The sequence below is a fragment of the Thyridium curvatum genome (assembly GCF_004353045.1).
Source record: "Thyridium curvatum strain D216 chromosome Unknown NODE_95_length_149896_cov_80.229921, whole genome shotgun sequence".
NCBI lineage: Eukaryota > Fungi > Ascomycota > Sordariomycetes > Thyridiales > Thyridiaceae > Thyridium > Thyridium curvatum.
The window spans coordinates 90,839-115,472 of record NW_022156850.1 but is presented as its reverse complement, the minus strand read 5'-3'; the positions used below and the strand labels follow the sequence as shown (position 1 = coordinate 115,472).

Here is a 24,634-nt window from a genome sequence, read left to right as displayed (position 1 = left end):
GTTCTTCTCGCCTTTTGTACAGTCCTGCATAAACCTCAGCTCTCCAGGGCTTCGATGCTCTCTAACTCTCCTTCTTGGCATCACGTTCACTACCGGCGGTAGCGTCAGGCTGCTCTCGGGGCTTCTCCTCCGTGGTACCCTCTTCATTAGCACTGTCTGTTGCCTTGGGTGCCTCGTGGCCCTGAATCCGGCGACGCTCAACGCCCAGGGCGCCGAGCAGACTGACAGATGCAAGGACAACGCAGACGAGCCAGGCATGTACCATGGCATCGTTGATTACGTTGACCACCTGCTCTCGGTCGTTGCCCTCCAGGCCCTCGGTGATCTGCGTCACACCGCCGGCGAGAGCCTTTTTCACGTCGAGGCTCGGAATTGTGAGCTTCCTGAGGCCCTGCTCTAGCTTGTTCGCAAACAGGGCCTGCACTACAGAGTTGAAGACCGCACTGAGACGAGTATCGCAATTTTTAGTAACTTCGTCATGCACGTACCATCGGGCTTGCAGGAAACGGTTGGCAGAGAACTTACCCGGCCACGGTCTGCGTGAACATGATGAGACTAGATCCGATAGGAATGTCTTCCAGCTGAAGAACATTCTGCGCTACCATCAGAGGCGTCTGCGAGCCGAAACCTTGTCCAAAGCCGTACAATATCTGGTAGCCGATCCACTTGCCGGTCGATATGTGGGCAGTGAAAGTCTGGAACAGCCCAGCAGGAATAGCGGTAAGGATCGAAGCGGATATCATGAAAGGCCAGATGTAACCCAGCACCGAGACACCAACACCTCCGCCAATGGACGATATGGTCTGCGATACAACGAGCGGCAGCATATACACGCCTGATTCTAACGCGGTCGAACCTTTGACAGCCTGGAACCAGCTGAACAGATCGAATGTTAGTGTGCTGTCGGGAAAACATGGGAGTCACGGATGGCGCTACTTACACGGGCAGGTAGTAGAGAAGCGGGTAAGTGGAGCCAGCGTTGGTAAAGCAGAATAGTACAGCCGAGATGAGACTGCGTTGTGTGACGACTCGCCTGGGGATCATAGCATTCATGCCCTGAAATACCTCGACGATACCAAAAGTAATCCCGAGCACGCCAAACATCACCAATAGCGCTATGATGCGCCCATTATCCCAGCCGTAGACTGTGCCACCCCACTGGAGAGCGATGAGGAGACAGATGATACATGGCGTCAAGATGAAGAGGCCAAACAGGTCCAGTGACTTGAAGAGCCCCCAGGGAGTCAATGGGGGTGGTGGCGCAAGCCTTGGAGGGTGGACAAATATGAAGAAGACGGCGAAACAGGATGCACCAATCGGGAGGTTCATGTAGAACTGCGAAACGGGAGGGTTAGTGGTGAAGATGTATCATGAACCGGAGAGGTTTCTTACGTTCCAGCGCCAGGTTACGTTCTGTGTCATGGCGCCACCGACCAGAGGTCCAATGGACATGCCGAGGCCGAGAGTTCCTCCGATGACACCGGTGAAGATAGGCCTCTTGATTGGCGGAGCGAGGACGGGAACCAGAGAGAAGGTGCTAACGAGTAGTCCGGAGCACCCGAGGCCGGCCAGAGCGCGACCCGCGATGAAAGCGCCGGAACTCGGGGCAGCGCCGCAGACGGCGGAGCCGACGAGGAAGAGCAGCATGGAGACGCTGTAGTTGTTGCGGATGGGATAGCGGACGTTGAGCTTGCCGAACTGCAGTTGGGCGATACAGAGGGTCATGTAGTACACGCTACTGTACCAGCCCAGGTCGCGAAGCGAATGGAACTCATCGGTGATGGCCGGCGCAGCCGGGGAGATGACCGTACTATCCTATAAGGAAGAAGAAGGTGGTTGGTCAGTGTCCAAGCCTCCCGTAGTGCCAGTCTGCCCAGCTTTCATGCATCAACGTTCGAGATATTACATACCAACACAACCAAGAAGAGGATGGTGCAGAGACAAAACACAATGAGCCAGAACTTGAGAGGGCCAGGGTACTGCGCCTCAACTTTAGCATCGAGTTCCGGACCCGGAGGCACGCCGGCAGCTGGAACAGCTGGGGGTGCTGAGTCGGCGACCGTCGTCGCATCGGACTCGAGGGCCCGAGCCGTCTGACCGTGACCGTCAGCGGCTGACGGGTCATGGTGGCGATCCGCGTCCCCGTCCCCTGTGCTGACCTTGGACATGTTGACAAAGATGATCCGATTCCGAAGACCAAAGACTGGGTACAAAAAGAAGATGAGAAATTAGCCAAGGAAGAGGTCAAGACCGATCAATTGGGGGCAACGTAGCACCTAAATGGTGCAGGAGTACGAGAGAAAATGTTGGTGGCAGGTGGATGGTTTTAATGGAGGGATCTGAGGCGGCCATGCAAGGGAAAAGGACGACAGGGTTACGCACAGTGAAAGGACAAGGAGCAAAGGTGAAAATCACATGTCCAACGTGACAAATGACTTTCTACCTGGTATTAGTAAGGCGGTCTGTTTGTATGTATGTACTGGTCGTGCTTTCCATCTGATACGAGATACCCTTCCCTGGTCAGTGGCTGGCTCGACTCCGACATGGCGGTTTAAGATTCTGCATGTTCGCATTTTTCTCAACAACCACTGCGGAATCTACTCCAGGAATCGACGGATTACAAATACAACAGTCTTGGCTAATGACTGGTAAATTAGCATCGCTATTACCGCGTGGATGGACGGGTGTCAGGTGCTGCCGTCTCCCTTTTCCCTCCCCCAGAGATGGGCTTCTGTTCTTCGAAGTGGCTTTAATGCTGTCCGAAAAGGGAAACATCCGAATGGCAGCCCCTGATTGGCTCGCGAGCAACTGGATGCACTCCTTGCCCAATCAGGAGCGGGTAGTTGGAGCTTCACACCACTCAGCTTTGTTTGAGCTACAGCACACAGCAGAACATTGATCGATCAAGCTTGAGCGTTGAGCTGGCATGTCCCGGCGCGTTTCCCCATGATGCCGAAAGCGCGTTGTCAACCCCTTTGGGACAGCTCAGCATGTCCACGGGTGCTTACCGCCCAGTGTACGGAACATGCGCCAATGCCAATGGTTAATTACCATGGTGGCTCCATGCTGTTGCACCGTAGCCATGCCTTGATGGCTGGCTGCTGGCACACAGCCGGCTCGTCTCGCAGCAAAACTCCCGATCTGATCAATTGACCAATCATCGCCCCCACACCAATCCAAACAATGTCGCCCACGCATCGCCAAGGCGGCTCCGAGCCCGTGGCCATCATCGGCATGGCTTGCAGATTTGCCGGAGATGCCACTTCGCCGTCTAAGCTATGGGACCTCTGCGTGTCGGGCAGAGACGCCTGGTCGCCCGTACCCAAAGAGCGCTTCGATGCCGGCGCTCACTATCATCCGGACAAGGAGAAACGGGGGAGGGTACGTAGAAGTAGGAGACAAGATGTCCACCTTACTTGGTTTTCCATCTAGTTACTGTGCCTTGAAGCGAGGCAATCAACTCGACATGCGTAGCTAATGAAGGTTCATGCTTAGAATCATGCGAAGGGCGGTTATTTCCTTAGCCAGGACATAGCCGCATTTGATGCGGCATTCTTTAATTTGACTGCGGAGGTAGCTCGTGTAAGTACTGTGCTCGATACTGATATGGTGATGTTTCTATAACTCCGGGGCTAGATCGGCTGACTTGAGGCCGAACACCTAGGCTCTTGATCCTCAAATACGATTGCTCTTAGAGTCTGTATATGAGGCTACTGAAGATGGTGAGCCCTCAGAATGTCTTCTTGACGGAGACTGCTTGCCTCATCAATGTGTCACTGACAAACTCTAGCTGGAATTCCAATCAACCACCTGGCTGGCTCCGACACCTCGGTCTACACCGGCACCTACAGCAAAGACTACCATGATCAACTGACCCGCGATCCGGGGCAACTTCCGCCCTCCTTCATTACTGGAAATGCCACATCAATGTTGTCGAACCGCATCGCACACTTTTACGATCTCCATGGGCCGAGCATGTCCATCGACACGGCCTGCTCTTCGGGGATGGTGGCGTTGCACCATGCTGTCCAAAGCATCCGCTCGGGAGACTCCACGACCTCGATTGTGGGAGCTGCCAGCGCGCTGCTCAACCCGGACATGTTCATCTCCCAGTCGACCATAGGCTTCCTCGGCGGAGGGGGCAGGTGTTTTGCCTGGGACTCTCGAGCCGAAGGATACGGTCGCGGTGAGGGAGTCGCCACGCTTATCCTCAAGTCGCTGGAAGATGCGGTGCGAGACGGCGACCGCGTGCATGCCGTGATCCGCGAGACAGGCCTGAACCAGGATGGTAAAACCCCGACCATCACTTCGCCATCTTCCCAGGCGCAGATCGACCTTATCGAAGCATGCTACCGGCGCGCGGGGCTTGACCTGTCAGAAACAGCCTATGTTGACGGACACATGACGGGCACAAAGGCTGGTGACGCAGCTGAAGCCGAAGCCCTGGGCAAGACTTTTGGTAAACGACGCTCTGCCGAAGACCCGCTGCTTGTCGGCTCGGTCAAGACGAATATCGGTCATACGGAACCTGTGAGCGGGCTGGCTGCAGTCATCAAGACCGTTTCTGCCTTGAAACACGGAATAATACCGTCGAACTTGAATTTCAAGATGCCTGGCAAGGCAGACTTGCAGCGGCTTCATCTCCGCGTGCCAACTGAACTCACACCATGGCCCACGAATAAACCTCTTCGGGCCTCGGTGAATAACTTCGGCATAGGGGGGACGAATGCCCATGCAATCCTTGAAGCCTTCTTAAATCAGGTTCAAGGCCAACAACTAACCAACGGCGAGACTGAGCATGAGTCAAGACAAGTGTTCCTCTTCAGCGCCAAGGACCCGGCCGTGGCCGCTGCTTCGGCCAAGGCTCTTGCTACTTGGGTCAGGGCTGGTAAAGCTCGCATCAAACCAGCAGATCTCGCTTACACGCTGAGCGAACGCCGTTCGTGGCACCCTTGGAGGATTGCCGTCTCAGCTGTCAGTTTGAACGATCTTTCAGCCAAGTTGGAACAGCCAGGCATCAAGGCGTCCCACATTGCGGCGACCAAGCCTCGGATCGGGTTTGTCTTCAACGGCCAAGGTGCCCAATGGCATGCCATGGGTCGCGAACTTATCAGTGCCTACCCCGTATTTCGAAAGGCTATACAAGAAGCAGACCAGATCCTCAAGGAGCATGGCGCCGAATGGTCACTGATAGAGGAACTGATGCGTGATGCCAAGAGCACACGCGTGTCCGAGGTCGAGCTGAGCCAGCCCATCAGCGTAGCCCTGCAGCTTTGTCTCGTCGAACTCCTCACCTCGTGGGATGTTCGGCCCGCGGCCGTGACCAGTCATTCCAGCGGAGAGATTGCCGCTGCGTATGCAGTCGGTGCGCTATCGTTCCGGGAAGCGCTCGGCGTCGTCTATCATCGCGGCAGACTTGGAGCTAAGCATCGCAAGCTATCGACAGTCCCTGGAGGTATGCTTGCCGTGGGGCTAGGGCCCAACAAAGCTCGCGAGTACCTGTTGAATGACAAGGTAGTGGTGGCGTGCATAAACAGTCCAGATAGCGTCACGCTCTCGGGTGATTTGCAGCCTGTCGAGGAGGTTCTTGCCAGGTTAGAGGCAGATGGCGTCTTCGCGAGGAAGCTCAAGGTCCCGCTGGCATACCACTCTCATCACATGCAGAGCATGGCTCCAGAGTATGCTGAAGTACTCCGATCCATAGCATCTGCTCGTCCTGGCTGGACAGGCGCCTTGTTTACCTCACCTGTCACCGGAAAGTTTGTCATGTCGCCGCAAATACTGCCCCCTGAACACTGGGTCGAGAACCTGACGAACCCAGTTCTCTTCAGCCAGGCGTTCCGGGAGATGTGCTTTGGACAGAACCCGGCAACCTCGAATGTTGCACCTGATGAGCCCACTCGTAATGTCGATGCTGTCGTGGAGATTGGCGCTCACGGCACTCTGGCTGGACCCATCAACCAGATCCTCAAGGCCGAGGGCGCCGCTCTGCCGTATGCCACGTGTTTGAGGCGCTCGGAGAACGCTGTTGAGACCATGCAGGAGCTCGCATGCAACCTCATTGAGTGGGGCTATCCTGTCAAACTCAAGGATGTCAACTCGCCTAACAACGAAGTTCGAAAACTCGTCGATGATCTACCAACTTATGCATGGAATCACAAGACGCGTTACTGGCTCGAACCACGTATTAGCCGAGAAATTCGAAATCCTAGATTCCCACCGCACGAACTCGTCGGTAGTCCCCTGGCTGGCGGGAATGGTGCAATGCCAACGTGGCGCAACTTGCAGCTTGGGGATGTGGCATGGCTCAAGGACCACAGAGTCAACTCGGCGGTCGTGGTGGGTGCTGCTACATTTGTTTCGATGGCTGTGGAAGGTCTCCGTCTTCTTTCTAGTACCGGCGCAGACAGTGTCTCGGCATATCATCTGAAGAATGTCGAGTTCCAAAGCGCATTAGAGGTGCCTCAAGGCTCATCGAACAGCACCGAGGTTATTCTCTCACTCAGCGCAAACGATGGAGAAGCCGCTGATCATGAGAAGTGGAACAAGTTCTCCATTTCCACGGTCGACGGTGACAGCAATTGGATTGAGCATGCCAGAGGCTTCGCCGCCGCGGTCACTTCAGGTTCGGCTCCAGGTCAGGATCGCTTTGTCGCGCTGCCAGACCTGAATTCTTTCTCCGGACGCGGTGAAAAACCAAGAGACGTCAACGTTGACGAGCTCTTCAAGACCTTCCATGGCATGGGAATTGAGCATGGGCCTACCTTCAAGAACCTGATCAGCGGCAAGGCTACGGCAGGCAAAGCGGTTTTAAAGCTAGACGTCACGGAAGCGCTGGCTCACACGGAAGATTATGTTCTTCACCCTACCATCCTAGACTCCATCCTACAGACTGCATATACATGCATTCCAGATGCGATCCGGCGGCATTCGGTTGCAATTCCGCAATCAATCGAGGAACTGTACATTGCAGCCAAGCCTGCTCTTAGTAGTGGCTCGCCACTTCATGTCGTGTCTGAGCGAACGAGGTCACGCCGCACCGGGTTCACCTCGAAGATCACGGCAATTAGCCCTGGAAACACACAGCCCGTGCACGTGGAAGGCTTCTACATAAAGGCCATCCCGCGTCCCCTGACCCAGGAGACCGAAGTTACGAGTGTCTGCTCAAAAATCTCCTGGGAGCCTGACATTCTTCACAACATACCCACCGTTGTCAAGAGCGCCATGAGACGATTCTTGACTGACGATGAAAAGGCCACAGAAGACAAGCTGATGCGCGTCGCCTACCACATGATACATGATGCTGTATCTGAGCTGGAGACGGAGGGCCAAGAGTCGTGGCAGTGGCACCACAAGATCTTCTACGAGTGGATGAGGTCCGTCGTCGCGCAGGCAGCGGCTGGTACGCTCGCTCCGCGCAGCAAGATGTGGGCTCGCACAAGCAAGGGAATGAAACGGCTCATGGCAGACGAGCTTGACGCTGTCGATGCGGCTGGTCGCATGACGGTTCGCGTCGGCCGCAACCTGGCGCGCATCGTGCGCGGGGACGTCACGCCCCTTGAAATCATGACGGCAGACGGCCTTCTGACGCAGTACTACGAAGACATGCCGCGGCTCAAGCACCGCACGTACATCCACCTTTCCAAGATTGCTGAGCTGTTCGCGGCCAAGAATCCCGGCGCTGCGGTGCTGGAAGTCGGCGGCGGCACAGGTGGTGCCACGACGGCCATGCTCGAGGGCTTCGCGGCGAAGGGCAACGGCGCGAACACGCTACTGGGCAGGTATACCTTTACCGACATATCCTCGGGCTTCTTCGATGCCGCCAAGACCAAGCTGGCTGCCTGGGGCGACCTCATCGAGTTCAAGAAGCTCGACATCGAGGTCGACCCCGTCGAGCAGACCTTCACGCCCGGCACGTACGACCTGGTGATGGCGTCGATGGCGCTGCACGCGACCAAGAGCTTGGTCAAGACGATGAGGCACGTGCGCAAGATGCTCAAGCCTGGCGGCAAGCTCGTCATGATCGAGCCGGACCAGGACCGACTGGATGTGCAGCTCATGGCGGGCACGCTGCCGGGCTGGTGGCTGAGCGAGGAGCCGCAGCGCAAGAGCAGCCCAAGTGCGACGCTCGAGATGTGGACTGACGTTCTGCGGGAGGCCGGGTACAGCGGTATTGACTTTTCGATCGGGGATTGCGAGGAGCCGGAGTACCACTCGATGAACGTCATTCTTGCTACAGCGGTTCCTGCGGAGCCGCCTGCGTATCCCTTGTCGGTTTCAATTGCGTATGTAGAAGCTGCTCGGGGTCCGTGGCTTGCTGAGCTCGCTGGCGTGGTCAAGGATATAATGGGCATCACACCTACACTCTCCGAAGTGGGCGATGTTCATGCTCAAACGGGTTCAGAGAGACTGACTATTGTCGCTGACGCCAGACTCGGCTCGCTTAGTGCAGGCAGCAACCTGCTCAAGAAGCTTGTCAGTGATAGTCAAGCCATACTATGGCTTGCCTCACACAGCCCTCTCAGCGGCCACGACACGCAATATGCTCACTTGGCTGACACCTTGTCCTCCCTCAGAAAGGAGCACCCAAAGAAGCGCATCGTCAGTCTTGGTCTCGGACAGAGCGCGAGCTCCTGGGACAAAGATGACCTCTCAGCTCTCAAGCACGTCATAAAAGCTTCCTTTGACAAGAGCGTCGAAGTTGACGAGTGGGAGTATATCGTCAAGGACGGTAGCTTGCACGTCCCTCGGATCTACCCTGACCGCAATCTTGACGCGGTGGTCAGCACCGAGGACGTTGATCCTCCATCGAAGCAAGAGCCTTTTCTTCGAGAGCGTGATCATGCGTTGGTTTGGCAGCCTGGCTTGGGCGGGTTGGTGGACGACCCTCACTTTACGCCAGACTACGACTCGCTTGAGTCCGCACTCCCAAAGGGCTCGTTAGAGATCGAAGTGCGAGCCTTTGGCATCGGGTCTGAGATTGACGAGTCTCGAGACCTCCAAGGATATGATTTCGCCGGCAATGTCAAACGGCTGGGTGCCGACACTGAAGGCTCCGGTCTCAAGATTGGCGATAAAGTCTGTGGAATTGCTCAAGGAGATATCAGCAGCATTGTGAGAGGACCCGCCATCAGCGTCGCAAAGCTATTGACCGGCATTTCGTGGACTACTGCCGCCTCTTTGCCCACTCCCTCCGCAACAGCGCATTATGCCCTTTTCAAGGCCGCACAGCTTCAGAAAGGCGAGTCCGCTCTTATCGTTGGGGCGACAACACCAGTCGGTCAGGCCGCCATCCACTTTGCACAGGATATTGGAGCCAAGATCTTTGCCACATGTGGCAGTGCCGAAGAGCAGCAACTACTTGCGACCAACCACGGGCTTGGGAAAGAACAGATCATCTCCACAGGAGTCTCTGTTCCGAGTCCGCGAGATTCTGGGCATGCATTTGACGTTGTGCTTCAGGCATCCAATGACCGCCTGCTCTTGGACCTTGTCTCGCCATTCGGCCGTTACATCGATTGCAGCGGCAACACAGATGCCAGGAAGAGCCTGGACCTGACTCCTCTGCACCAGCGCAGTGCCACGTACGTCCCAGTCGATATTCTCCAACTGAGCCAGTACCGCGGGAAACTCGTTCAAGATTCCCTCGTTGCCAGCTTGCAAAGCCTCAAGCCGCACTGTTCAGCCTCTTTCTCAGTTGAACAGTTCAGCCTAGCAGATCTCGACAAAGCTGTGCGCAAGGCGACGAAGCCCGCTGTGGTTGGCGTAAGCAGCCGGGTCGTGGTGATACCTGCGCCGGAAGATTACGTCAAGGTGGTTCATCGCCCGCGACCGATTAAGCTCGATGCCGAAGCGTCGTATGTCGTGATTGGCGAAGACGTCGACGGTATGACTGAGTCCGTCGTGTCGTGGATGGTTGATAATGGTGCGAAACATGTTGTTACTGCTCTTCGCGCGGACAAGTCCCTAGACGGGGCGGCCGCGATCACCAAGCGGGCTGAGAGCGAAGGATGCACGTTGCGGGTGGTTCACGTCGATACTGCCAGTCCGAATTCGATTTGCAAGGCGGTCGGTGGTGAGGGGGTTGTTCCAACGGTTCGCGGTATTGTTGGATTGTTGCCCTTGTCTATTGAGGTAAGTCTTGTGTGCGTATGTTGAGAATTGATTTTTCTCGCTCTAACTTGACCCACAGACACCACACACAGCCCTGGAGAACATCACGAAGCAATATCAGGATGTGGAATTCTTCGTCCTGATTTCGCAGGCAGAACATGCATCGGTGATCAGCAGCTTGCCAGCAGCACTAGCCAAAGCCCGAGCAGCGCAAGGCCACCCGACCACAGCTCTCGATATCATTGGAACTGTCGCTGAGCCCACAATGCTCCGTCTCCTCGACACAGCCGTCAGCAACTCGTCGACACATATCATCGCCGGACTCACCAGTCACGAAACCCTATCTGAAGACTTAAAGACATACCACGACAGACGCTACGGCACGCTCCGCCTCGCCGATCCGCAGAGCAGACGTAAGGCGGACAGCGCCCCACTCGCCTCCGGCGCGCAGGACGCCGACCGCGCGGCGGCCCCGCTCCGGGCGCTAGCAGAGCAGCCGGCCGTGACGGAGGCGCAGGCGACGACGTTCGTGACCGACGCCGTCGTCGCCAAGCTCGAGGACATGTTTGGCGCGGCCGAGGGCGAGGTCGACGCGCGGCAGCCGCCGAGCCGGTACGGCGTCGACTCGCTCGTCGCTGTCGAGCTGCGCAACTGGCTCGAGAGCGCGGCGCGCGCGAGGCTGACCGTATCGGACATTGTGGGGAGCAAGTCGCTCGGGGAGCTTGGGAGGACGGTGGCGGGGAGGTCGGAGTTGGTGGTGGGGTTGAAGGCTTGATTTTTTTTTGAATTTGATTTGGACATTGTGAAAGGTTTTGGAGGAGCTATAGAAGAAGTTTTGCCTGTAAAGTCCTTCATAGATTCGTAACTACTACAACATAACTACTCTCCATGTAGCCAAATTGAGCAAGCATATGGAACAAGAAGCGGCAGGTTTCTGAACGCTCCCGTATAAGGAATTGCTGTATGCTCGGGCAATTACAGTCTCAGATCTCCATAGCCTGACACATTCTCAATTTTTACCTGAGCCAAAACCCCATCACTGCAACACCAACCCCAAGTATCACACCCCATCGCACCATGCCCTGAAACACCACGCTCTTAGCAAACCCCTCGATGGCCGCACTATCATCGACAACCTCTGGAAACGGCACGTCGGGCACCTCGCACCCCAGGGCATCGCACAGCGGGCCCCACCCATCCCGCACATCGTAAAACGCAAGCCTGTCCTCCGGCACCGCCGCCCGCAGATTCTCCATGTGCTTGTCCCATATCCGCCGACTCGACGGCAGACCCGCCTCCCCGGGAGCCTGGTACATCTCGGCCCATCGGCCCCGGGACAGGGCGTCGAAGTACTCGGGCAACCGCCGGACGTTGGGCAGCGGCAAGAGTAGGACCCGGAGGTACCACGCGAAGCTCTGCGCCGCGAGCCGGTCCTGCGCGCGCGCCCACGCGTCGGCATCGGTGACGGTGCAGATGACCTTGGCGCGCGGATGCAGGGCCGCGAGCTCGGGGACGAAGCAGGATCCCGGCCCGTCGGTCGTCGCCGCGTAGCCGCGGAGCACGTGGCCGATCGTATCGCGGATGAACTGTGCGTCGCGTTCGTCGCGCACCGGGCAGCGCTTGAACACGGCGATCCATGAGTCCATGTTCTCTGCCGGGCCCTTGCAGACCTGTGTTGCGCCGTGGTAGACCGGGCCGCGTAGCAGGATCTCGAGGGCGAGGGAAAGGGTGATGTTGCCGGTGCTCGGCAGGCAGGCGCCGATGACCTGGAGGTCAGTGCCAGGCCGCGGGGCGGAGGCTTCCTGGCCCATGGTGCTGGTGGTGTTGGATAACGTAATGTTGGGTGGAACGGGAACGTGAAGAGATATTCCGGCAATGGTAGGCCGGTATTTACTGGACAGTCTGGGAGAGCTAGATTCTCGGGTGCTTATTCGTCTGGGATTGTTGCTTATTTCCTTTCCCCATTGGGAAGCATCCGCTGATATCCAAAGAGGACAGAACTCGGAGCTTACCTCATGTATCTCGGATTCGTGACACACGTTCTGAATAGCCCGACCCTTCCAATGGCCGAATCGTTGGAGCTCCGATTGATGTTCCCGGCCAGTGGAAGAAGGGGTCGTATTGGTGTAACATGAGACACACCGTGGCTCTGAGTCTTGGTCACAATGATAGATTCAAGTGTTGGGGACTGACATGGAGGAGCCCGTGGTAATAGCACCTCTGAAGCGAAGAAACTCCAAGAGTTGGTAATGCTGAGATTTCCGGTGACTGCAACTCTAGAAAGTTGGGAAATTTGATATTGAGATACTCAGATATACGAAGCAGGACCAGTTCAAAGAGATGCATTGTATTTCAATTTGTAGTTTATAGCGAAGAGAGGAGATGGTCTATACTAAACGTCTAAAAGTTGTAAAACCCAGTCTACTTACTTTCATGCCACCGGTTCCTCTGACTTTTGGCCCTCAATCTTGACCAGCTGACTTCGCGACACTATCACCGATGCGAGCTGCGCCAGAGGCGTGGGGCTGAGGATCTCAAAAACCGAGATATCACTCTTGAGCTCGCGGAACACATGGTTACGGATCTCTATAGCCTTGAAAGAATCCACTGGTTGGAAGGTGTTAGCAGACATGTGAAACTTGCTTGTAGATGCGTGAACTACCTACCTCCGACTGTGTAGAGCGGCTCATCGTCACTAATATCGGCGGCTTGGATGCCCAGACTTGGCGCGAGATGTTTCTTGAGACTATCCATGATTATAGAAGACGCTTCGGGCGGTGACGCGACGCCCTTGAGTTGCTCGACAAGCGATGGGCCGGCCTGGTCATCCGAGCCAGCCACATCGTCGCTAACCGGTGCAACACGATGAACAAACTTGGCGTCGCGCGCCCACTGGTCACGAGAGGGGACAAGAGCTGCGTTCATGCCGAACACCAGCTGGGGCGGCACCAGCTCGCCATCAAAGACAGTATGGCCGCGCATACTAGCCGTCAGCCCGATATCGAGTTCATCGAGTGTCGTGCTCACAGCCGCCATGTGGCCAAAGCGCTCTAGGTACCCGCCATCGGCGAGTGCAGCGCCGTCGATGGTGTGGTCCGAATCCATGACGATGCCGACGTTGAGCGAGACTGCCGGCAAGCCCAGCCCGGTCCGGCGGTAGTGCGCCAGGGCGTCCATCCACGAGTTGCCGGCGGCATAGTTGGCCTGGGCGACGTTGCCGATGACGGAGACGACAGATGAGAGCATGATGAAGAAGTCGAGATCCTTGGGCAAAGCCTTGTGCAGGTACCAGGTACCGGAGACCTTGGGGTCGTAGGCCTTTTGCCACTGTTCGTGGGTCATGTTGTCAAAGATGCTGTCCTGCGGTGGTGAGCGGTGTTAGTCTAGTCTATAGTCTCATGCATACATAGGATCATTGGTCTGAAGACTCACTTGCAGAACCATGGCGCACTGTACAAAACCTCGAATCTTTCTTCCATCTCCCAAAAGAGAGGCCACAGTGCTTTTGACGTTGTCCTCCGAGGTGACATCACACCGGAGCACGTCAATATTGGTGCCGAGCGCAGCTATCTCTCTCAGATCAGGCTCATACTTGGGCTTGCTTCCCGATCGAGACAGGAGCACGATATGTCCCGCTCCATGGTGGGCCATGAGCTTTGAGATGCGGAGACCCAGCGAGCCCAACCCGCCAGCCAGTATATAGGTCCCATCATGGTCGAGTTGTAGAGGGTCCGCTTTTTGAGTGGCTACAGGAACCTCTAGATTATCTGAGAGTTCGAGAGCTAGGATGCCTTGATTCTCGGAGCTATTGAAGAGCTTTGAGATCTTTGGCGCATCTGCGATAGGGACTGTAGTGACTGGGAACTTGAATCCTGGCTGCAGATACTGGTCTAGGCGGGGAAGCAAACGATGTACTGGGCTCGAGTTGGCCGTCAATATGTGCTCAAGATCGATGGTTGACAGATTGAGGTTGCGCCCGCTCAAATTGATAGGCAGGCTCTTGGCCTCGCCGTGAGATAGAACCGCAATTCGAGCATAGTCGGCTACCCACTTCTGGAGATCCTGCGTCAATGTCGCGGATGGATTTGCAGTAATGAAGGCATCGATATGTCTACCGCCAGTTCTATGCAGGAGGTAAGAGGGAGTCATGAACCCTCCATCGTGAACCAGAATATTCTCGTCGAGGCTAAAGTCTTGGACAAGCCTTCTTCGCTCATCAGGTGTGGAATATGTGGTGAATACTTTCCCACCAAGACGACATGCGACAGTGACGAGTGCCTGGCTATAGACAGATGCTCCATCATGGATCAGTACGATATCGTCATGCTGAAGACGAACGACGTCTTCAAGAATATAAGCCGCGGCCAAGTAGAGCCATGCCAGTGTCGCTGCCGCTGCCGGCGGGATATTGGACGGTACTTTGCGAACCCTGGACGCGTCCTGACGGACCAGTGTGGAACAGCCTGGCGAGTTCCGGAGAAGGAATACATGGTTACCTTGACTTACGCCAACGACACCTGAGCCAACCTTGGTGATAACACCGGCTAGCTGTGTTCCTAATGTGCTAACCGCCTGAGCCTCAGAGCCAGTACTCGGTGTCGAGATGTGTGATACCTTGACCTCGACTTCGTTTGGACCAAGAGTGTTACAAGCAATATCTGCATCGGGCTCCCAGATAGAACCTTCCAGCGTCTTCTGCTTCACTTCAAGACGTAATGGCCCTTTAGAGCCCATCTTTACCAGTGTTGCCGGCGCAGCGCCGGTCGCGATGGCGATCTCGTTGTCGAATGCCTGCAGCTGCACAAAGCGGGGGATTAGTACCGCCCCTTGATGTTCGGCAAACTCGCGCTCAGTCTGCTCTGCATCTGTGGCGATACTTGCTGCCCACGTGTGTGCGATAAGCTCGGCGGTGCTGGTGCTGGTAACATCACATGTAGATGACAGATCGAGCTGAATCAAAGCGACTTGTGGTGACTCGTTGCGCAGCACGCGGAACAGTCCTGTAGTGGATGACTTGGACAAGCCTTCCTCTGATGGCTTGATCATTTGGCCACCCTTGCCGAGCCAGAAGATATGCTCTGCATGATGGATCAGCTCCTTGAACTGATCAAACTCGAAGGCAGTCCAGCGGTCCGCAAACCCATGCTGTAGATCAAGGAGGGAGATGAAGTAGCGATGGCCCGAGAGAGCCCCCTTATCCAACATTGTCACTCTGCTCACTGTGATGTTCCGTAGCTTGAGAACTGATTCGAGATTACTGGCAAGAATTGCGGTTATGTCATCGAGTATGTCAGAGGGTAGGAGCAATGCCATCCTTTCAATACCAGGGTGATCTTGTCGAGCCTTTGCAGCAACGGTGAGTATCCCACCCTCGAGCTTGATGCCCTGCTTGTCGAACTTGTGATGAGATACCCCATTGGCCTCAAGCCGATTCTCGGATGTGTCATCTGGGACTGATTCGAGCACGAGAAGTCGCCCCTCCGGCTGCAGCGACTTATCCAGAAGTGACTGCACACGCGAGCCTGGCCAATGTCCACCCGTGATGATCAGATCGAACGAGTGGTCCGCCAGGGGCGAGAAATTATCGTCGTCAAGATTCCACACCTTGAATACCGTGTCCAATGTGAGTCCAGTTGACGCAATAGCAGCGCGCCACAACTCAAGTCCCGTCTCGGTCGTGTCAGAAACGACAAGTTGAGAAATGCTCTGGTATGTCCCATTGAGTCGACTGAGCGCACTTAACTCCTGCACGATATCTCGGCTGATGGAGCTTCCTATCAGCAACACGGACTTGAGCGGCGACTTGTGGTATTCAATCTCGAGCCAGTCCCTCAGGCCTCTGACAGCTTCAAGCGTCGTCAATGCAGACTGCCCATACGCGATGTTCTTTGTTCTGATAAAGAGGGACGGATCCAAATTCCACACCAGCTTTGTGCACCGCGGCTCAACGTCGGTAGCAGAGTCCTGGCCCAATGCATCAGCAGAGCCGCCTGTGACTTGCTTCATGATGAGACTGTCCACGATGACTTTGGGCTCCCGCCATGTCTCATCGGAGACGACCATACTGGCGCTGAGCAAGTCGCCATCCTTGAAGTCGAGGTTGGCGTACCCATGGAACAGAGAGCCTGCGACATGAGGCAACTCATTCGCAACATACATCCGTTTGAGGTGGAAGGGCACTGCGGCTTCCTTCATGGTTGAGCCATCCGAGATGGTAGCAACCATGAGATGGAAGATGGAGTCTAGCGTTGCCGGGTGAATGCAATGAGGGTACTCATAGTTGTCAGGCATGATGCTAAGAGTGTCCGGTACTTTCTATGAGGTCTAGTCAGCATCCTGTGCAGTTGCCAGCTTTCCAAGCTTTGCCAGTAGCTTACCACTGTCCCGTGACACCCAGCACCATTCTCGGCAATCATCAACGAGGTGAGGTTCTGGAACGTCTCGCCGTACTCCATTCCTATCGCCTCGAGGTCTTCATAGAGCTTTTCGACATCGGCTTCTTTCCCTGGGAGATTCTTGATATGATTATACAGATCAGTTCGTCTTTTCCACTCGAATGTTGCCGGATCACCAGCATCGGCGGGTCCGTTTACTTTATCCTCGTACTGGATTGAGAAGGCGCCGCGGCAGTGCTTGGACCAGGGGCCAGTGCCGAGATTAGAGAAGACGGTGAATTGGTAATTGTCGTCACCAGAAGTCGGCTGCTTGATGCTAAGGAGTGTCTCGATGGCACCGTCGCTTGGAACAACGAGGCCTCTTTCGAAGTGCACATCCCGAAACTCAATTCCACGGACCAGCTGATCAGGGCTGGCAATCTGTTGCGCCGCCTCAATGACCATGACAAGCATGCCGGCAGCTGGGTATAGCGTCGTACCCGTGATAGCGTGATCCTCGATCCAGGGGTTCTCGCTGATGCGCAAGTAGTTCTTCCACTGAGGCTCGTAAGGGTTCTGATTGTCAACCGGGAAGCCAAGCAGGTCTGATCGCGCCACAGTCTTGAGTCTCTCAGACCTCATAGTCTTTGGCTCGTGCCAATATTGTCTATCGTGGTTCCAAGGATACGAGGGCAGGTCTGTCAGTAGCTGAAGGCCAACAGCCTCTTCTTCACTGTTCACGCATGCCAAGGAAAGTGGATTCCCCAATGCCCATAAGGTACCAGCACACTTGAGAGATGTAGTGACGGCGTCTTCACCGCGGGAAAGCATTGATGTGTATTCCAGCTCGGTGGCCAGTTTCTTGCTGACGTTCTCCATGATCTGCACGAGGGGCGCCTTGAGTGCCGAGTGTGGCCCGATCTCGACGAGCGAGTTCCACTTTCGCGGCGTTGTTGCACGGCCCCTCGAGCGGCTCGGGTCTGGTGCGCGAGTGAGTAGCTGGTGCACCGCCTGAGAGAACCGGACTGGTTGTGTCATGTTGCGAACCCAGTATGTCTTGTCGACTTCGGTATAGGTGATCAAATCTCCTGTGAGAGACGAAAACATCGGGACGTCGGTTTCGCGCGGGTCGGCAACCCCTACCGCGGTCATTGCTGCGAGACACTCTTCCGCGACGTCTTGCATATGTGCAGAGTGATAGGCGGTTGAGACACGCAGCTTGCGTGCAAATTTACCACTCTTGGAGATCTCACTCTCGAGGGCGGTGATCTCGTCCACATCACCTGATAAAGTCACACTATTGGGGCTGTTGATACATGCCGTCGTGACGACCCCTTTGTATCCTCTTGCCTTCAAGATCCTGAGGGCGTCCTCCTCTGAGATGCCTGCTGCGAGCATGGCACCTCGGCGAGGACCTTTCGCAACCTTAAGGGAGTATACGCCGCGGAAGTACGAAACTTTGATGGCGTCTTCATGTGTGATGATACCCGCACCGTAAGCTCCAGCTATATTCCTCCATCAGTAATCAGGCAAGGAGTATCAGTTCCGGACGCATACGTACCGATTTCACCGCTTGAGTGTCCAACAACAGCCTTTGGCTGTACGCCCCAAAATCTCAAAAGATCCACCAGTGCAATCTGCACAGATGTACACAGAGGCTGGCTATACTCTGGTGAATCCACCTTGCTATCGGCCGTTCTTTGCAACTCCTCTAGCAGGTCAAATTGACACCCAAGAGAGGCCAAGCAATTCCGACTCGTCTCGATGCTCTTCGCAAACACTGGGTTCGACAAGAGCTCTTTACCCATTCCGGCCCACTGTGCCCCTTGACCAGTGAAAACGAAGGCAACGCCTTCCGACTTGGCCAAGCGACGTAGCACACGTGGCAACCCCTTCTCGAGCTGCTTGGCAAGTTGTTCTAGTGAGCTGGCGACCTCCGATGACCGGTAGTCGAATAGTGACCGCTTGTGAGCAAGAGAATAGGCTATGTTGGCAAGAAGTTTCGCCTTCTTTTCAGACGACATGCCTTGCTCGGCAGAGTTGGTGTAGCTCTGGAAGGCTGCGGCCAGCTTTGAGAGCCCTGGCTGGTCCCGAGCACTGAAGACGAAGAGCTTCTGATCGGCTGGTCTCGTCTCCATAGTGTTATGTGCGGTACCATTAGACAATGTCGAAGGCACTTCAGTTGAGTGAAATCCCTTGATACCATGCTGTTTCATGTAGTGGTAGGCATCATCCATGATCACATGCGCATTAGCTCCCCCAAACCCAAACGAGTTGACACTGATACGTCGAGGGTCATCTGTAGGCCAAGGGATAACATCAGGTGCTAAAGCGAGTTTCCACGCATCGAATTTGAGTTTGGGGTTGACAGTTTCAACTCCGGCAGTGGGCAAGATGACTCCTTTCTCAAGCGAGACAATAGCCTTTAGTACGCCTGCAAGGCCTGCACAACCCTCGGTATGTCCAACGTTGGGCTTGATACTGCCAACATATACTGGTGCTTTATCCGGCCGACCGCACGCCCCGAAAGTCGACGCAATTGCTGCTAGCTCTATCGGGTCCTGCAAGAACGTCAGCCAGATCTCTAGAACGATAAAGGGCCGTTACTAACTCCCAGGGGCGTCCCCGTTCCATGAAGCTCAACATAAGCAGTGTCCTCTAATGGCAGACCAGCTACCTTGTAGGCTGTCCTGATGAGTTCCGCCTGTGCTTCCGTGCTCGGCACTACCATCCTGGTCAGGTTTCCGTGTTTTTCAGAGTCCTCAAGAATGCACCAAGGGTAACTTACTGGTCACACTGGGAGTCTTGCCGTCGACGTTCGTGGCAGAACCTCGGATCACTGCCCTGATCGTATCGCCATCGCGTACTGCATCAGAGAGTCTCTTGACAATGATGGCACCAATACCCTCACCACGACCGTAACCATTTGCTCTGTCATCAAAACTGTGTGATGTCCCATCGGGGCTTAGCATGTGCATTGCGGTCAGTTGACTCGAAGTCCTAGGGTGAAGCATCAGGTTGACACCAGCAACGACATTCTGTGGCTTGTTAGCTACTAGCTACTACAAAGTCCGCCTAAGGGGAATCGCCGAACTCACCATGTCTGTTTCTCGCAGCCTCAGCGACTGGCAAGCAAGATGCAATGCAATCAGGCTAGATGAGCATGCCGAGTCTAGTGTGAAACTTGGTCCCCGAAAGTCTTCACAACGTTAGCACAACGGTTCCCGAGAGGTAAAGATTGTTGCAGAGGCTCACCGAAGAACCAGGAGACGCGATTGGCTGTCATAGCCTCGCTGCTTCCAGCTGCAGCCATGTGCGGCTGGTCATAGATGTCGTCTGTTGACAAGATTTCATAGTCGTTGGTCATGCAGCCCACATAGACGCCAGTGAGCGAGCCTGCAACACTTTCCAATGACATGCCAGCTTGAGTATAGAATGTCAGTTATCGAGGTTCAATTCAGCCCACTCTTTTAGGCTCGGGGCATGGCTTCTCACCGTTCTCCAAGCTCTCATAGGTCACTTCAAGTAGCATTCTCTTCTGCGGGTCCATCCCCGCAGCCTCCGCAGGTGTTGTCGAAAAGAATGGAGCATCGAAGGAGGCAACATCTTGGTTGAGAAAGAAGGCCGAGTCCGGTGCAACCTAGTCATCGTGAGCTAAGAGCGCAACTAGGATCACCACATCGCAGCAAGACAATTCACATACAGCGCCCTTCCTATCTTGATTCGGGTGATGCCAAGCCGACGAATTCCATCTTTGAGACGGCACCACCGTATGTGCGGCCTTTGACTTGCGCATGAGATCCCAGAGATTCGCAAGTGAGGTTGTGTCGCCGGGCAGGCGACAACCCACGCCAACGATGGCAATGGGCTCATAGTCTAACGTCATGTTGCCGCCGTGGAGGACGTTCTCGCCCATGTTGCTACCTTTCCAAGTGGTACGAGTAGCCCAATACTCGATAACAAGTCTGGAAATCGAACGGGAATACGGGCCGAGTTGAACGGCCTTGGCAGATGCTGTGCCTTTTGTCTCTGCAGATTACATAAACAACAGACAGTCTTGGCTTATGCGCGTGGGTAGGCGAGCGAGTACAGATTGGGTCTCTCTCTGGCCCTCTGGTATATCTTATGGCCTAGGCTCGGAAACACGCAATAAGCGCGCAGGTACGGATTACGATCGATAGTCTAGCCCCCGAGATTGACTCTGATAAGTGATTACTCGTCCTGAACGGGTAATACCCGAGTAAAATCATCTCGAAAGAGGAAGATTACGCCGCGCACTTGCATCGCTTATACGCCTGAGATAGTGATGTCCCATCAGATTGATACTGCCGGAAAGCTCCGTGTCACTCTGCCTCCCTCCGACACGCCCTTGGTCGAAATCCGGGGATTGGTCGGCGTGCTTTCAGGAATACCTGCCAAGACAGAACAGACAACCAGAGTTGTGATAATGAGATACCACTTGTTGGCCATATGGCCTGCAAGACTCCCTCAACCGACTTGGTTGCACAACATATCTTCATCTTCAAAGAAAGAAAGAATACCAAGGCTGGTCGACTCTTAACGGCATAGCTAAGATGAAAATCCTCGCTTTACACGGAATTGGTTCGTCGGGTACCATACTCAATGAACAACTGAGGCCTATTCTAGAAGAGCTCGGCCCAAATCACCATGTTTCATACCTGGACGGCTCAATTCCTTCCAAACGAGGACCAGGTATAGTTGCATCAGCTTCTAGCCCCATGAGAGAGACTGCTAAAAACGTTCATATCAGGCATGCCCGCATGGTCGGACGGACCTTTCCACTCATATATCAGTGGCTATGCCCCAGTTGAAATCAGAAAGACTCTGGACGACGTCGACGCGTTCATCTTGGAGAATGGGCCATTCGATGGTGTCTTCGGATTTAGCCAGGGAGCAGCAATTGCGATAACCTATATACTCGATTATCAGCGACGACTCCCAGATTGCCAGCCCCCTTTCAGATTCGCCGTCTTCTTCTCGCCTGTGGTTTCGTTCTTCCCAGACCCAGAATATTGCCGACAGGTCGTACAAACGCTGTTGGAAACCTGCTCAGACGACTTCAAGAACGACTTCCCCATAGTAGACTGCAGTACACTTGTGCCTCCAGGACAGACATTTGCAGGCTATTTATCCAAGAGTCTGCTATCACTGGAGCAGGTTGGGTTTGGAAGGCAAGGAATCGACGATAGATTCCTCGTGGAAGGCGACGAGGAGAGTGTGCCGAGGCCAGTCCACCCTCACCTCCTTGAAGACCGCATCCACATTCCAACCGTGCATGTCAACGGGAAAAAAGACCATATGCTGTTCACTCACCAGGCTCAAGTCGCGCTTGGGCTGTGCTGCGACAACCTTGTGAGGGTTCACAAACATTTCGGAGGACACGGCATCCCTACCAAGAAGGCAGATGTAAGGGCGATAATCTCGTCTATTGAGTGGGCAATGGAGCAGAGTATACACATGGAGGCATTGGCACGTCTTTCGCATATCTAATATTTGCGAACATAGACATAGATCTCAGTAGCATTGTTAAGATTCGGTCATTTGCGTTCTATTGAATTGTCTAACTCGCCTCACAATACACTTGCCAAAGCAAAAGCCAATAGAGCTCCTGGTGATAGCACCACTGCCACCAGCGTGGCTACCGGTAGCAATAGGATCCACGGTCTGCTCCTTCTCTCCTTCTCACCATGACCAGTATGGGACTGAAAGATCATAGTCGAGTAAGGTGTCAGCGCCAAGGCTATGATGAGTATGTCATTTTGTATGAATAAGCGACAACCTTTCAATGGAATTTCAGTGGCGAGCTGGTCATTCTTGGTAGCAGCCCAGGGCAGAAAGACTGTTAGAGGTGAGACTTCCTGTGATAAAAGAAGTGCTATCAGTGCGTAGATATGAGCCGCCGCTGCAGTAGTGCCCACAACGAGGAGCGATAGACGTTTTCTTTTCCTCAACACCCCAGGCTTTCCATCAACCGGAGATCTGATCGTAGCAAGACCACCAGCTATCAGCGGCTGGAGAAATGGCAGTATCAACGGCGTCAGTCGGTAGCTACCGATCAGCAACTGCCGCGTTTCGCTGCTGTAGTTGACAAATAGAGGGACTAGTAACCACACGGGTGTAGCTGCGATCACCAGGCTCGAGAACAACAGCGCTTTAGCGTTGATCTGATCCACGGGTCCGATTGGGCTGCTGTCGAAGCGACTGAAGTGAACCAGACAATACAGAGGACAGACTACTGCTGCCCCGAAACTCTGGTTCAGGACGCCCCAAGCCATCAGTTCCCTGGCTCGCGGATGGCTGCCAGTCAGTTGATTTGCCTGGGCACTCGAATCATCATGAGAAGAGGAATGTCTTACAGTATTGCCCAGACAGAGCGTTTGCCCTTGCTCCATGTCCCTAGGAGCATGACTAGGTACGTTGCTTGCATGCTCGTGAACATACTCAACAACAGTGACCGATCGACAACATCCTGTCGGCGCAGCAGGGTGTCGTAAAAGATCACCGCTGACTGGACAGAACTGTCCACCCCCGGTAGGCCCATGTAAGCTTTGCGCAACTTGGAGCCATCTTCCACGACTCCGGACTGTTTCAGCGCCCCGATAGTCTGCGCGGTGCCGTTCCGAAGCATTGATCCCCAGAGGGCGTCGAAGCCCACCGCCGCGAGCACGAGAAAGTAAGCTTTAGGCGCGAGATTACTGATAGCCATCATTGGTAAGAGTAGATAGTCGATCGATCCTTCTCATCTCTGTGTCTGCCGCGATATTGTGGTGTATATGTGTTTGTGGACGCTGTTTCAGTGGTGCACGCCCGAGGTGTATGATCGATGCGGGGACTCGTAAACGACGACGGCAGATGTTTTGCATGATGAGATAGCGGTTTTACGCGTCGTGATGAGGATGAAATTGATATTTCCGATTCGTCGGGTTGCGAGGTGTGCCATATGGACAACTTCCTTCCGGAACCGACCGGCCACGTCCGGAAGGAGTCCTGTCCGTAGGGCTTATAGCTTCCACTCCGATCATACCCGACTGCATGTCAGATCGCTAGCAACAGCAATAGTTGTATTCTACGCCGGAGGGGGAGGTAAGTTGTACTGCAGCTCCCCCCACCCCCTTTTCAGTGTCTGTGAGATTCGGAGCCTAGCCCTGAAGATCTGCCATGTGGTTTGACACCCTCTCTCACTGTATTGCGTGGTATTTTGTTACACAAAATGCAGTACAGATACATCAATTGTCTATTTTCGGCTTCTTTGCATACGCTGACTACTTAAGCGAGAAGCGGTAATACGGCGGATATTCAAAGGGCTTCTTCACCTCCTGAAAAACTGTCTTTTGCAGCCTCCGAAACGCACAAAACGCCGCGACGGAAAGTACCCCCAAACAAACCATGAATCCTGCCCAGAACCCGCTCGTACCTTGAGGAAGCCAATTGGAGATCCTCGCCAGTGCTGGTCGGGCGTAGGCCACTGTCAAACCAACAATAACGATTGCTGGCAGAGCTCGTGCGATAATGGCCTGTCTGACCCTCGCTGATGTGATCCCGCGCTGCATGACGACAGCCTGCAGGGCAGAGGTACCACGTATAGTGGGAGCGTGCTATCCGTATTTTGGAGAAAGGTTAGTCTCACCAACAGAGAAGCCGCATACACTTGCCGCAGCAAACTCGATACGTTCTCACCTTGATCCATCCGGAAAGGGCCCCTATCTCGAAGCGACGAAGCATACCAGTCGCATCGTCTGAGTGGCCTGCGAAATCATAGTCTGCTGTTGCGTCCTTGCCAGCAGATTCGATCAGCACATCCCGCCCTCCAGGATGCTCGTCCAGAAAGCTGGTCACATCGTACACTAGGAGTGATGGTCAGCAAGCTTGATTGAGCGTAGGCAAGATAGATCAAACTAGATTGCAAACCAGTATACCTTTGCCATGTATGATTATCCATGCATCATCTGCTCTTGTGTGTGTTGCAATCTCTGACTGAGTAAAAGTTGGAGAAACAGGAAGATCGTCGACCATGTTTGAGATTGGCAGGATGAACGAGGCAATGGCTGTAGATAGTGGTAAAGGACGCTTTTCTTCGAGTTGAGCGAGACAGAACGAGGCACTCTGCCCGCGCCGGACGATTACAT

At 54.6% G+C, this 24,634-nt stretch overlaps 6 protein-coding genes across 6 annotated transcripts; 2 read left to right on the top strand and 4 right to left on the bottom strand.

The window, feature by feature from the left end:
• Positions 1-61: 61 nt before the first annotated feature.
• On the bottom strand, positions 62-2,168 carry E0L32_011000 (uncharacterized protein; the record flags this gene model as incomplete). The annotated part of the gene is made up of 5 exons (XM_031133681.1): positions 62-443; positions 526-876; positions 941-1,335; positions 1,393-1,815; positions 1,911-2,168. The coding sequence occupies 5 exons, from the start codon at positions 2,166-2,168 to the stop codon at positions 62-64; spliced, it is 1,809 nt and encodes a 602-aa protein (XP_030988816.1).
• Positions 2,169-3,183: 1,015 nt separating this feature from the next.
• On the top strand, positions 3,184-10,888 carry E0L32_010999 (uncharacterized protein; the record flags this gene model as incomplete). Its single annotated transcript, XM_031133680.1, has 5 exons — positions 3,184-3,381; positions 3,496-3,582; positions 3,665-3,722; positions 3,791-10,134; positions 10,193-10,888. 5 exons carry the CDS (start codon positions 3,184-3,186, stop codon positions 10,886-10,888), a joined length of 7,383 nt encoding a protein of 2,460 aa, XP_030988815.1.
• A 241-nt stretch (positions 10,889-11,129) lies between these two features.
• E0L32_010998 (uncharacterized protein) lies at positions 11,130-11,924 on the bottom strand (the record flags this gene model as incomplete). The annotated part of the gene is made up of 1 exon (XM_031133679.1): positions 11,130-11,924. The coding sequence occupies one exon, from the start codon at positions 11,922-11,924 to the stop codon at positions 11,130-11,132; it is 795 nt and encodes a 264-aa protein (XP_030988814.1).
• Positions 11,925-12,544: 620 nt separating this feature from the next.
• On the bottom strand, positions 12,545-20,403 carry E0L32_010997 (uncharacterized protein; the record flags this gene model as incomplete). Its single annotated transcript, XM_031133678.1, has 11 exons — positions 12,545-12,720; positions 12,780-13,468; positions 13,520-16,428; positions 16,491-17,992; positions 18,049-19,048; positions 19,099-19,211; positions 19,276-19,525; positions 19,586-19,686; positions 19,743-19,910; positions 19,983-20,127; positions 20,191-20,403. The coding sequence occupies 11 exons, from the start codon at positions 20,401-20,403 to the stop codon at positions 12,545-12,547; spliced, it is 7,266 nt and encodes a 2,421-aa protein (XP_030988813.1).
• Positions 20,404-21,061: 658 nt separating this feature from the next.
• Positions 21,062-21,998, top strand: E0L32_010996 (uncharacterized protein; the record flags this gene model as incomplete). The annotated part of the gene is made up of 3 exons (XM_031133677.1): positions 21,062-21,089; positions 21,135-21,200; positions 21,259-21,998. The coding sequence occupies 3 exons, from the start codon at positions 21,062-21,064 to the stop codon at positions 21,996-21,998; spliced, it is 834 nt and encodes a 277-aa protein (XP_030988812.1).
• An 862-nt stretch (positions 21,999-22,860) lies between these two features.
• On the bottom strand, positions 22,861-24,521 carry E0L32_010995 (uncharacterized protein; the record flags this gene model as incomplete). The annotated part of the gene is made up of 5 exons (XM_031133676.1): positions 22,861-22,904; positions 22,950-23,186; positions 23,923-24,067; positions 24,186-24,352; positions 24,425-24,521. The coding sequence occupies 5 exons, from the start codon at positions 24,519-24,521 to the stop codon at positions 22,861-22,863; spliced, it is 690 nt and encodes a 229-aa protein (XP_030988811.1).
• Positions 24,522-24,634: the final 113 nt, after the last annotated feature.